The sequence below is a fragment of the Gossypium raimondii genome, chromosome 8 (genome assembly GCF_025698545.1).
Source record: "Gossypium raimondii isolate GPD5lz chromosome 8, ASM2569854v1, whole genome shotgun sequence".
NCBI classification, from domain to species: domain Eukaryota; kingdom Viridiplantae; phylum Streptophyta; class Magnoliopsida; order Malvales; family Malvaceae; genus Gossypium; species Gossypium raimondii.
Genome location: NC_068572.1, coordinates 7868788 through 7882375, shown reverse-complemented (window position 1 = coordinate 7882375; position 13588 = coordinate 7868788). Strand labels below are relative to the sequence as shown.

General features: G+C 36.4%; 2 protein-coding genes across 5 annotated transcripts; both read right to left on the bottom strand.

The window, feature by feature from the left end:
• Window positions 1-273: 273 nt before the first annotated feature.
• LOC105790645 (pentatricopeptide repeat-containing protein At1g06143) lies at window positions 274-5733 on the bottom strand. The gene is made up of 3 exons (XM_052634347.1): window positions 2162-5733; window positions 2028-2085; window positions 274-1606 (listed from the first exon to the last, which is right to left on the bottom strand). Exon 1 carries the CDS (start codon window positions 4070-4072, stop codon window positions 2342-2344), a length of 1731 nt encoding a protein of 576 aa, XP_052490307.1. The 5' UTR covers window positions 4073-5733; the 3' UTR covers window positions 274-1606; window positions 2028-2085; window positions 2162-2341.
• A 726-nt stretch (window positions 5734-6459) lies between these two features.
• On the bottom strand, window positions 6460-13341 carry LOC105790643 (transcription factor bHLH155). Of its 4 annotated transcripts, none has more exons than XM_012618350.2 (12): window positions 12426-13335; window positions 11621-11791; window positions 11294-11378; window positions 11140-11181; window positions 10706-10765; window positions 9920-10039; window positions 8947-9751; window positions 8585-8853; window positions 8385-8486; window positions 7870-8010; window positions 7322-7447; window positions 6460-6781 (listed from the first exon to the last, which is right to left on the bottom strand). In XM_012618350.2, the coding sequence occupies exons 1-12, from the start codon at window positions 12533-12535 to the stop codon at window positions 6704-6706; spliced, it is 2109 nt and encodes a 702-aa protein (XP_012473804.1). In that variant the 5' UTR covers window positions 12536-13335; the 3' UTR covers window positions 6460-6703. The 4 variants fall into 4 exon arrangements, 3 of the variants coding, with proteins under 3 accessions (XP_012473804.1, XP_012473805.1, XP_012473803.1); XM_012618351.2 differs by having other exon boundaries at window positions 8585-8850; XM_012618349.2 differs by having other exon boundaries at window positions 8585-9751; window positions 12426-13334.
• Window positions 13342-13588: the final 247 nt, after the last annotated feature.

The window sequence follows — 13588 nt, the reverse complement described above, 5'->3', positions numbered from 1 at the left end:
AAAAATGGCATTTCTTTGAGGAAGAAAACAAACAAGAAAGGCGAGAGGCTTGGTTTAGTGTGTTGTTGGTTAAGTAATGGGGCCATAATTTAGATTGAACGCTTAATTTCAGACGATAATATGAACAAATAGGACGCTTCCAAAAGTGTAGTCAATAATAAAATTTATATTTTTAAGCTATTTTTAACTATTAATGATTAGGTAGAAAGTTGATGCCAATGTGTATTCAGCTAAACATGTTATTGCTTGCAGCATCAATTTTTCTTTTCTTTAAAAAAATATTTATCGTTTACCACAAAAGCTTGCATTTATATGGATATATTTATTACGAGTGAGTGTGTTTTCAACTTAACTAAGACAAAGACACCAACCCTAGGTTAAGGAGCAGGCAAATAAACACCGCCAATTTTTGTATAGCCATACCTTTTCTTGTTAAGGTCGGTAATGGTAGGGAAACCTGTCATCACTATTTATTGGATATATACACCTTCAGTAATTTTTACCACAATATATATACATGTTATGCGGTCGGCTCTCTAAACTCTTTGAAGTGTTGTCCACTGAGCAACCAATTGAACCCTTAAACAATAAAGGTATTGTGTTCAAGGTGTCTATGTTTGGTTTTAATCTAACATTTTGTCTCCCAACTTGGAGAAGAGCCCAACAGGTTCACAAAGTTTATGAAGAAACTTGTCACCAAAGAAATGTTTAGCATTTGGCATTGGTGGGGTTTGAACCCATACTCTTATATGGTATTAGTAGGTAAGGACACTACCACTTGGCTAGTCTATATAGGCCTTATCTTTGCAACAATAGTACCACTTACCTCTCCCATGAGCTTGTAAGTTGTATCTCTACCAACCGAGATGCTTCTTAAACTTCTTTCGACTCCCCTCGAAAATAGAAGATAAAACCCTAACACGAAGACAATATCTTCCGTTGAGGGTTCAAAACCAAACTCCCCTCAACAATATATAATAGAAAACAAGGAAACAGGAACACTAAATAAATACATAAATTTATCAAAATTTACATTAAGAAAAAAGAAAACTTGAATGGTTTCAGGAAAAAGAAAGGCAGAGAAGAGGATAGGAGTTGAGAGTAGTTTAGAGGCAGCATCCTGATTTGATATCTAATGAAGTAGAAGTTGGCTTTGATTTGAAAGAACCAACCTCAGGTGTAACAGAGAGGAGCAGGCTTTTCTCACAAATAATACAACATTTGAATAATTATAATCAAATTCAATCATTACAATCAAACTAATAACCGGAACATATCCAAACTTAAACTTGAATAAATCTTGCCATGTTGAAACGTGTTTTACTTCTAAGAGTTTGTAAGTAAGGGCTAGGTTTGATTCCCATTAGGTAGGGTGGATAACAATCCATTCTTTCTATTTCCTAGTCTTAGAACCATGAGATAAAACCCCATTTCAGCGGCATATTTGATCTTTTATTCTTCTCTATCACTACACATTATTTGAGGCCTGATAGAATTTTACGTCACTGGATTTTATAAAAGCATTAATTAACAACAGCAAGATGCAAGTTTTTCTCCCTTCTTAACCAGATTACGTTCCCCTTAAAAGGAATTTGGCCTCTGTTTCCTGCATTTATATTATGTCAAATGAATTAGCCACATGGAAAGAACATAAAAAATTTCATTATAACATTTTAGACTTGTAGATTATTTAACATTTTAAACACACCATACAGTAGTATTTCAATTATTTCAGTGAATCGGGATTCGGCTCACTGTCAAGGATTTATCCGAGAGGAATTTAAGTAAATTAGGACTCCCTTCAACATCATCAAAATATGCAAATCGACATGCAAATAAAATCAATTTTCTTGTGAAAATTTTCCCAGATATCAGTTCTAAATTGGGTTTGTAGCATTTCTGCTACTCAAAATGATTTGCCCTCCAGCTAAAGAACTTATATTACATGCTTCTTGTGTTTCAAATCTCATAAATGAAACTTCAGAAGGAAATTTCATCTGTTAATCAGAAAAAATTTGGATGCTTACCTGTCTGTTAGAAGAATTTCATTCCACAGTTTGGATAGAGATGCTGCACTTAGTCATCCTGTATGCCATCAAAAACAAAAAGCAGTTAAGTCAACAAAAAAGAAATTATCTTATTACCAGTTTCAAGAGCTTACCAATGCACAAGCCTTCCAAGTTCCAACTACATCGAATTCGTGCTTGCTTGCTTTTGCTTCACTAGAGCTCTATCCAGAGCCTTTCCTTGCAAAGCATCAATCACATGCCCTGCCGGCTGCGTGAACTTTCACAATCTGCGGTTGGTTTTGATGCCGTTTCCTCTTATGAAGACTAAACTTCTATAGTAAAGACACAAGTGCAGGTAAATAGCCAGCTCGCTTCAGTTGCACATCTAATTCAGCCAGAATCGAGTAGATCTCATCTGAAGCAAGGTGAGACTTATCAGATGCAGAAAATTGATGAATTTCGTTCTCCATTTCAATCCAACTAGACCCAGGACATCTCTTTCCTACACCTAATTCTCTCATCATTTGCCTGATCTTAGCGACCTGGCCCCATCGATTAACTTCAGCATACATGTTAACTAAAAGAGTATAATAGCCACTGTTGTATGGCTCTAAAACCATCAGTTCATCCACAGCAACCTGAGCAATTTCCAAATTCTTATGAAGTTTACACCCACCTAACAGTGCACCCCAAATAACAGAATTTGGTTCCAACTTCATGCTCCTTATCAAGAATAGAGCATCTTCAAGCAACCCAGCTTTGCTCAAAAGATCAACCATACATCCAAAGTGTTCAACTCCAGGCAGGATTGAATAATCACGAGTCATGCTTAAAAACCTCTGACGGCCTACTTCAACTAATCCTGCATGTGTGCAGGCAGTAAGAACGCTAACAAAAGTAACCCTATTCGGTTTGACATGCTGCCTCTCCATCCTGTCAAACATTGCCAGTGCTTCAACTGCATGACCATGAACTGCCAGCCCTTCAATTACTGAATTCCAACAAAACAGATTTTTCTCTCTTAATTTAAAGAACACCAAAAGTGACCTCTCTAAACCCCCACATTTAGCATACATATCGATTAACGCAGATCCTATATACACATCAAGATCAAAAAAGTTTTGCATTAAATAATTATGTATTTCTTTCCCTGTATCAAGTGCTCCAAGGTGAGCACAAGCTGAGATAACACTTGCCATGGTTACTTCATCTGGACTAACCTTATATCTTCTCATTTCCTCGAAAAGAACTAATGCTTCTGCATATTGCTTGTTCTGAGAATAACAGTTGATCATTGTTGTCCAAGAGATTGTATCCTTTACAGGCATTTGATTAAACAATAGCTCAGCTGAAGCTACATCCCCTACTCTTGCATATCCATCAATCATAGCATTCCATGTGGCGGTACTCCTTTCAGGCGTTTCATCAAACAATCTCCTCGAAGAACCCAAATCCCCAGCCTTCAAGAAACCAGAAATCATCGTTGTCCATGCAAAAACATCTCTTTCAGGCATTTCATCAAACACCCTTTTCGATTCAATAATTTTCCCAACATTCGCATAAAAATCGATCAAAGCAGTTTGAACAAAGACATGTGACTTAAACCCATGTTTCCAAACATGGCCATGAACACTTTCTCCAAAACCAAATTCAGAAACCAAACAACAAGCCTTAACTAAGGAAGAAAACGTGAAACTTGTGGGCCAAACTCGAGCTCTGAGCATATGTTTGTAATAATCTAAAGCTGTGAAGGGATGATGACAATGAACAAGAGCTTTGATTAATGCATTATAGACAAAAACATTGGGTTTTTCCACTTCGGTAAAGGCTAAAATCGCGTAATCCATGCGGCGAAAAGAGGAGCATGCAGTGACGAACTGGTTGGACAAGAAACAGTCTTGGTTCGCATTTGTTTTAACCATAGTGGCATATATCATTTCTAGTTGGTACAACTTGGAACATTGTTTAATTTGATCGACTATAGCTTGGGTGTTTTGAGGGGGTCCGAGAGGTATTGGCTGAATGGATAAACGATTAAGGATAGTTATGGTCTTGAGAGCCATTGGTTTTCTTCCAAAGGCAAAGACTAGCTGTGGGACTGGGCCGAGAGTGTTGTACTAGTCTCCATAATATATATTAGGTTTTAGGATTAAGGTGAATAGAACTGCCAAAAATAGATACAAATGATTGCATATGCAAGCACCCTGTAAGCTATATACAGTATATTATCGCTTCAAAAGCCCAAACAATCTATGAAAATACAAATTGATTTAATCTGCCTAATCCTGAATCTTATGCGATAGGATGTTTACTCAATAGAGCCCACAACAGGCTCCAAACTCTCTTTATAAAAGCATTTCCTCTCCATCAAAGAAGATACAAGACTCTCTACTACACAAGCTTTGTTTGTACTTTGTCAAGCACCTAAGAAATACTCTTAAACGACTGTCAGCACCCACAGAGTGTGAACCGCCTTAAACACCCAACCCCCAAACCCTGCATTAACAATCAGTGTTGCTTATGAGAAAGAAAAAAAAACTACCTCATCTTTTTCTTTTTCTCAGTGCACTCTGTTCAACATGGTAGAAATTAATAAAGGTAACAATCTAGAAGCGGATGATTGACAGCAAAAGTAGAAGAAAACAGGAATAAGAAAATCGTACAGTTTAAAACCACTACTTATAGCTATTTGAGCCGGAGAGTAACCCATGAACCGATGAAATAGACGCATGAGTTCATCACAAGACAAATATAATATAAACGCTACTAATCAAGCGATGACGTGTTAGACAATAATATCATGACGACAAGAAACAAGAAAACGAGTCAAATAAAGAAAAACCAAATGTCACTTTGCTACTTTCCTCGCCAAAACTCACATTGACCTTTCCATCAGAGTAAGCCACTTTATGACCTCGTCCTCTGATGGGAGACGATTGTTAAGCAACCTCCATTTGTGTGCCCACTTCAATTAAGTGACTTAATAGAGGGAGACTCACCTCTCAAGGAAACCCTTGGATGACCAACACTCGTCCTCTCATTCCTTCTCAGCACCAACTCCTTCGAACAAAGCTCTATCCCAATTGGTCAACTGAAGTCAACCTAACTGACCGCTACCCTACTCCTGAAGCTTAGATGGTAAGGTCTTTACTCAATGGGGCTTACATCAGACTCCAAACTCTATAAAAATCTCTCCTCTCAATCAAATAAGACAAAAGACCCTTTATTACAAACACTCTGCTTAGACTTCTCCGATCACCTAAAAGAATACTCTTAACGACTCTCGATACCCACACAGTGTGACTGCCTTAAACCATCAACCCAACCTACAACTACACCTATCAATATTTTTTATAATATTATATATAGTATCAAAGGCGGAAGGCATGAATTTGTTCTTTTAATCTTTTTATGAATTTGTTCTTTTAATCTTTTTATGAATTTGTTCTTTTAATCTTTTTATTCATTCGTTCGGACCAATCATCTTTGTAGCCTTGCTCATGCATGAATGATCACTACCTAGTGCTTCTTTTAAACGCCATCCTTTTCATTCAAAGCCTCTTTGCACTTTTTTTTTCGTGCTTCAGTTGGGCACCATCAGCAGCTAAATTTAGCCCACGCCAATCGCTCTCAGTACTTTCCAGCTATCATTTGTTGACATTTCTGAAGGTGATGTAAGCCAATGACATGGTACACACGGGATTATAAGCAAACCTGTTTGGTATTTCTGCAATGGAGATATGCTTCTATCTCTAGAAGCATTTGATTTCCTTGATGATCAACTAGAACCCCAATTTTTTCCTCCAATATGCAGGCATTACAAACTACATTCAGACCAATCTTGACTCTCAATTCTTCTTCAAGACAATATCAGAGGCCTCATCTAAGTAGCCTGTTGACCCCTCCTCTTCCTCGAGCTTTTATAGTAAACATTGGCGACTTCATTCAGGTATAGACATTATCATCACTATACTATGATTTTATACTTAAACGGAAATGTCAATGCATAGATGTTACATGCAAGCACTTTGTTTTACCTAGACTAGAATGACAACTTAGGGTTCCGTTTTCTCCTTCGTTAGCTCATCATCACAAATGATAAATTTTTAAGTGTGGAGCATATGGTGATAGCAGGACAAGTACCAAGCTCATCACAATAACCTTATGATGCCATGACACTATAGTAACTACGCAATTATTAATTTGATAAGCAGTAATATAAAAGTAATCTGCAATTTAGATCTTGATGTTTTTCTCTTTCTCATCAGTAATATAAAAGTAATCTGCAATTTAGATCTTGATGTTTTTCTCTTTCTCATGTGCAGTAGCTTCTTTGATGGTGAATGTTAAATCTAAGCGTTCTTAATCGTAAGATTAAAGCAGTTACAAAAGGAAAAATATCCAGTTAAGGCAGTCCAAACCGAATATAATGGTCTAATGAGATTGGAAAGGAAGAAAATTATAGATGACATTTCCCACAAACTATGAAGAACAGAAGCAAAAACTCTTCACAAAATGTTTTCTTAGGAATGCTGTTTTCCCTCCTTTTCCCTTCCTTTATATATTTCTTATGGGATGGAGAAGCAAACACAAGAGGCAAAAACAAGAGAACCAATAAAAAACCACAAACCACTCACGACATTTTACAATAGGAGCCAATGTAACAGCCTCCAAAACCTCACAAGCCATTGTTGCTAGCTTGTAGCCTTGGATTGCAAAATATGCACAAGAGACCATAAGATATCCATTCGATGCATAACTCTGTTCTGCCCCTGCAATGTGTTCGGAAAAGGGAAGCAAAGTTATAAGAGGACTAAAAGTTGAATTGTTTGGAATGCAATTCATACATGCATGGAGCTTAGGAGGTATAGCTTATAATATATTCAATGTATAAATTTCATAAATATCAAGAGGAAGCAAATAACATGTTCCACCAGCATCTCCTGTGTAGGTTTTGGGCAGGCACGTAACTGATAGAAAACACAGACCACAGCCTCAGATGCAAAGACAAGAACACATTAAGAGGTTGATCATGTCCTCTTGATTACATTTTTTCCTTTTCTGTTTTTTTGGTCTGACACAATTGCTTCCATCAGTGTATGAAATTTAGACATCAATCTTCAGCACCCAGTATGTAGGAGATGGAACTTTGAAATTTATGAATTAGCAAGTAATGCTTGGATCTTGTGCTAGGAAATACTAAACAAATAAAGATGGACATTTAGATGCCCAAATGATCCTACAGAAGGGAAATAAAATTCATGTGCAAGCCTTAATATGCCAGACAATTCATCGTAGAGAATAAACCCTACCTCAACCACAAAACATATCCAAGTCTTCTCACCATGTGCTTCTGTAATCCCTTTTAAGATTGTCAGGCCCAAGCTTCTGATTGCCTCCGCTATCTCAAGAAAATGACTACATTCCTCACACAACAGCTGCATGGATCAACTAAAATACTTAAAACACCGAGAACAATAATTTATAATAATAATAATATTAATGAGTAAAAAGTGAAATATCATCTTGTTTTCATTGGATATAAAGTCTCATCTTTGACTGTACGAAAGCTATGGTGTCACATTCTCATAGAATCACCCTTCGTTATTCACTTAACTCTTCTTAATTTTCTAACATATCTCTGATAGACCGATACCAGTGACATAATGAACAAAATTTCCTAAATAACATAAATCATTAACTTAACAAACAATAACTATAACCAGTAAACAATGGACAAAACTTCCTACATTAACACTTAGCAGTGAACCCACCAATAAAATGATAAACTTAACAAACAATAACTACAATACCATCTACTGGAACAGTTCTCATGAACCTACACAGACCCTATACGCACCTCTACAAGCATCTGCCCATTTTTGTTTATATTTTCCACTATGATTGAGCAAACTTTTAGAGGGCTTCCCACTTCCACTGCCCAGCTTGAACCTTGATCATAATTGGACGATCCAAGCATGCCAGCTCCCTTTTGATGCATCTACAAGAATCAAAAGAAGACGTTCACTGACAGAACAAAACATGGTATGCTCTTGCAGAAGATCAGTGTTTCCACCAAGTCTTACTAATTTTATACCAACAACTTCGGACAAGTTCTGGCACTAAGAGGCACTTGAAAAATCATGACAAAACTTGATTTCAGCTTGTGATCATTAATTATGCAGCCATTACATGAAAAAGGACAATAATCTATAAATATGTCTACAAGCCCCTAAAGAGAAAATTCTAGCAAAACTCGAATGAGTTCATTTAAATCATATGCCCCAATAGTTGAAAATGATCATGGAGAACTTCCCAGTTTCTAATTTACTGAGTCACAAAGATCATTAACCAGTAAATGGCATGAGCATTTACCTTTGATTCAGCACATTTACCAAGCTTGTCAGCATGCTTACTGATACCTTGAAGAAAGACCATGTGCTTGATTGTGCGCTCCAGCAATGAATCAATACTGCACTGCAGATTTTTCTTGAAATTTTAGCAGACTGGCATTTATAAGGGTATAAACAGCAACCATCAGAATCCAACACTCATCTAAACAGCAAGAATATTACCTTTGCTCCATTAGGCACAAGCTCCCTCAGCTCCTTAATCCGATCTTGAATGAGTTGTCTGTCCCTTGGTCTAGGCCTGGCATTTTCACCAGGTCTAGCCCTCTTTTTGTTGTTCTTAGCTGGATCTGAGGACTTCTCAAACTGCTTGGAATTGCTAGGGCATGTTGAAGAATAGGCTTTTGAAGACATTGATCCGCATAACTCCGATGAATTCAGACAGTGCTGTTTGCTATCTTCCACGAGAGAGGACTTATTAATTGAATAACCTGCTGAATTAACAGTACAATTTGTTAGGCTTGAAGGCTCAGAAGTATTTCTGGTTATCAACGACGATTGTGCTGATCTACAAAAAGATCTCTCACTTCTCATATCACTGCCACTATGGCAAACATTTGCCACTACAGCTTCAAGGAGATTTTCTGAGCCAGATTCAAAAGTCAACTGGCTGCAGCTCATCCCCTCTTGCATTTCAATATTAGCTCCAGCTTCTGCATTATCTACCTGGCTATCAGCATAGAAACCATTCCTCAAAAAGGCTGGTCCAAGTGCTTCAAAAAGCTCACAGCCAGCAGAAAACTTTAAGGAAGTGTTTATTGAGTCCATGTCAATTAAATCATTTTGATTCCCCAACTTCTTTGAATTATTTTGAAATTTTATGTCTGAAGATTTGGGTATGTCCAGCACCTCCTTTGGATAAGAACTCAAACTACTCGGCTTAACCATATCATTAAGTGCAGAGCTAAGGAAGTTTGAGGAGTAGCATGCATGACCGGCTCCATACTGTTCAGCTTGAAATGCAACATTAAATAAATTTATGTCATCCACAGCAGGACTAATAGCATAGACATTTTCTGGTTCCAAACTCATTTTTTTCCACCCATTAGTCTCCCCTTTACATGCCCCATTATTTATCAAATGCCTCCCCAACTGATTTTGATGCTCCAAGTTGGAATCACTTGCTATTGAGGACAGCTGAAGCCCTTCATGCTTATTCTCCACTTCAGTTGCCCCTTTGGGAATATTACTGAACAGTGGAAGAACAAATAAGCTATCACTGTACTTTTGGGGATGTGAAAACCCAGGCAACAAACCATCTGGTCCATCTTTTTGTACAGCATTATCTAAAGGAATAACTTCTGAATCTAGTAATTTTGCTGGAAAACCTTGCTGCAAAATAAAGAGCAGAAACTATTATTACCATATAGTATATTTTTTGAATAAAGAGAGGGAAATTAAAAAAATGCTTCATAAACATCTGCACATGTAGTTATGTACAAGGTCACATGTGTACACACTAACATAAAGAAAGAGGCAGAAAGTGAAAGTAAATCATACCTTAAATAATGAATTTTTCATACTACATTCTATTGAGCTGGATATATGCCCTACGGAAGAATCTTGAAGAGCAAAAAATACATTTCTGATGTGACTCACCAGCTTCACATCCTCGTACACCTGCTCCATTCAAATAAATAAAACTAGAATAAAAATACAGTCCAAACTATAAGCTTGAAAATTTTAGAGTATTTGACATCATAATAGTACTAATGACAATAAAATACCAAATCTGGAGAAGGCTTCAAATTTGAAGCACCAATATATAAGCAAGTAGAAAATCTACTAGAACCAAAAAGCTGCACACTAAATAATTGAAACTGAATAATTAAATTATGTTAAGGTTTTGCCATATTAAGACATGCTTTAATAATTCTTTATCATGTAAAAATGACTTCAACAAATTAAGTCATGAATGTTTCTTACCATAATGTTCGCTGTATTCCATTTAAAATAAACAAAAAAAGTATAGAGTTGAGAATTCTAAGAAAAAGAAAATAGACCAGTAATGGAAATGATGCAAAAAGTGTATGAAAATTACAAGGATCAACAACACAAAAATACTACATATTCAAAAGCCAAATACTTCATCGACACTGACTCAAAGGTAATAACATCTTTCAAGCCAGCAAGATACATTTGTACAAAACAAAAATATCAGAATGTTAAAGATATCCATCCGAGACCCTCAAAGCTGCACAAACATTGACTTAAGGTATATACATTGATACGCAGATGAGCATTGATAAAGTACAAATACATCAACATAATTGGAAGTCATCTTACTTTATTCAAGGAGCCAAGTTGCACAACTCCATGTGGACCAACAGGAATAACAACAACGGTCTACAAGGAAAAATGCAAATACTTCTATTAACAGAGTAACCATATATATATAAGAAGGAAACTAAATTCTAGGTAAAAGACGATTTTTTTACTACATTTTGAAGTGCATTTACTTCTAAACTCTCAATAGACAAATTAAGAGAGTTAAATCTTATATTCTCTTTACATTAAGGTCAAATAAACAAGCTCAAGAAATTGTAAAATTGAAGTGGAGTAAAATGCCTGCACTAAATTATAAGCTCTCCCACAAAGATTTTGACCTTTTACCGAGAAACCTAACCAGTTGTTGACACCCATGTGTTGAACCAAGGTAATCATCAAAATAATTACATTGAAATGCAAATATTTTTAAGTGGAGGAAAATGCATACATACCCTGATCCCTGATGCAAATTGACTTTGCCAACCATCACATAACTGAAATTCAAACCCAATTAAGGCAGAAAAGAGTATGAGAGCATTGAAACAAAATATCAAAATCAACTATGAAACAGTATGTTTGCTATCATTACTTGGTAAAGTTCATCACCTCAAACAATAAGCAGTAGCTGTTAACATGCTTATCTGCAAATATCCATTGATGCTTTCCAGAAGCTGCCACTTGCCCGACAATCCTGTAAAAAAAAGGATGAGTACTAACTAGAGTTGTTGCATAAGCTACATGTACTAACTGAGATTGTTTGCTCAACGCACACTTATGAAAAATGGTGCACAAGGATTTAAAGGGCACAAAACCCTATCTTTGACCTGATGCATCTGGGTATCCTTTTTTTAACTATTGCATTAAAAATGCCAAAATCATGCCAAAAACTGAACAACAAACTTAGGTATCACTTATCAGTGGATGGAACCATACCCTTCCCCTAGAGAATATACATGATAAGACATTTTTGCCACAGATAAACCAAGGGTGTCATGTGAATAGCGTCCAGAGTGCAAGCTTTCTATTGTATCATGGAAACAATGATTTGCCATAGGATCAAGTTGGTCAAGGTTGTCATAGTATGCATCCTCCCAAGTCAGCACCCTGCAATAACGCAATACTAAGAACAACACTCAAACAAACACATAATTGTATTTTCACCATAGGCCAATGGAGTATCCCACACAATAGGAGGTAAAACAGATTAACTATTAATTTATCTCCTCTGATGATCTCAGTAAGAGAATCCATCCCTGAACTAATCAAATGGTATTGGCCCCTTTTTTTTTTCTTTCTCAATAAAAAAGGGAATTAAAAGCTAAAAAGCAAGTGTGCTAATTTCAGGAACTTCTACAACGTTGCCAACTTGAATTAAATACTAGAAATAGAGGGGTAAATGGAAGAAAACAAGCATGTGCGAATTATATCCTATCCCAATTTCCGGGGTCAAAGCCATTCCAACCCGACTTAAGAACAAGTCAACTTACAGCGAACTAAAAATAACCAAAACGTCAATTCATCTTATATAAAGAAAACTCCAAATAATTAGATGCAGATGCACAGAAACTCCAAATTAGCTGACCCCAAGGAGCGTGACAACATGTTCATACTTTTTTTTTTTTTTGTAATCTATGCTAAGAAAAAGAAATACTGCAAAATAATCAATTATACAAATATGATGATCAACTTAAAACAAAGAACGAAAAAGGAAAAAAAATGAAAGAGGAATTGTACTGACATTCGAGCACGATGCTTAAGCTTCCAAAAGACGGCATACTTCCACTCAGTATTGAGGCAGAAACTTCTCAATAGCTGCTGCAACCGACATCCACTTATACTGCTAGCCATCTCTATTTCCCCTCAACAAAGGATCCAACTTTTTTTATTTTGTTCAAAAGCGCCCCTCACTCAACCTAAAAAAACAGCAAATTTTCAATCAAAATCAACCCCCCACAACCTAAGTTTTTTTCTCTGTTTGCAACAAAGCCCCTAGCTTCCTCTGTAAGAACCTCTTCCAGCCTGTTTTCTCCTCAATCCCGCTCGCGGTTTAATCGACGGTCTCACCGTTGCCAACAACAGACTATCCGTTCCCATTCCCTCTCTAACCAAGAAGGAAAAGAAAAAAAAGAAACAGTCTAATATAACTTTCGCCGCAGAAGCCGATTACACGATCAAACTTGTGAGATCAATCATGACACTCTCATCGCAATTAACTCCGTTTAAGCTCCTGCATTTGACCATCTTTCTTTTTTTTTGGCCAAAGGATGAGAAACTTTTTTTTCCAGTCGTCGAATAGAAAATGAGAAACTATAGAGAGCGACAAAGATATTGCAGAAAGATCTAGCTTATATCAGACGACATGGATCGATGAACTCGTTGAAGATCAATTTTCTCCGGTTTTTTTCAAAAATAAAATTGCGACAGAGAGAAAGAAAATTAGCGCAAGATTCAGCAGGGAATTGAACTAGTAGAGGCAAAAGAAGCAACAAAGAAGTGAAAAAAAAAAAAAAGAGATGATCAAAGCTTAAAGAACTCTTCGATTGCAGCTTTCAACAAAAATCGAACTCAAGCTCTCTGATACATTTGTCGCGATTTTTATCGGGTCAGCTTGCCTTTTTCTTTTTTCTTTTCTTTTTTTTCGTTTTAAATAAATCAGCAACTTTTTTGACGAAACTGGGCGCGGCGTAACTTTATAATATCCTGCGCATCATTGGAGCTCCTTTTATTAGTCTACGCAGAAGGCGCATGTTAGTGAATTCCACTAGGTTAATAAAGTTGTTTATTTAAAGGGTAAATTGAACTCAAAGTTATTAAACTATTAGTAAGTTTACGTTTTAATTATTTAACTTTAAAAAGTTACAAAATGGTCACTGAACAATTGGAAAATTTTCATTTAAGTCA

Excerpts from the sequence above, each read along its gene's own strand:
- LOC105790643 (XM_012618349.2), bottom strand. The coding sequence starts at position 12,535 with ATGGCTAGCAGTATAAGTGGATGTCGGTTGCAGCAGCTATTGAGAAGT. Across the intron at positions 11,379-11,620 it reads GTATATTCTCTAGGGGAAGG|GATTGTCGGGCAAGTGGCAG; the intron begins GTATGGTTCCAT and ends TTTTTTTTACAG. Across the intron at positions 11,182-11,293 it reads GCTACTGCTTATTGTTTGAG|TTATGTGATGGTTGGCAAAG; the intron begins GTGATGAACTTT and ends TTTGAATTTCAG.
- LOC105790645 (XM_052634347.1), bottom strand. The coding sequence starts at position 4,072 with ATGGCTCTCAAGACCATAACTATCCTTAATCGTTTATCCATTCAGCCA.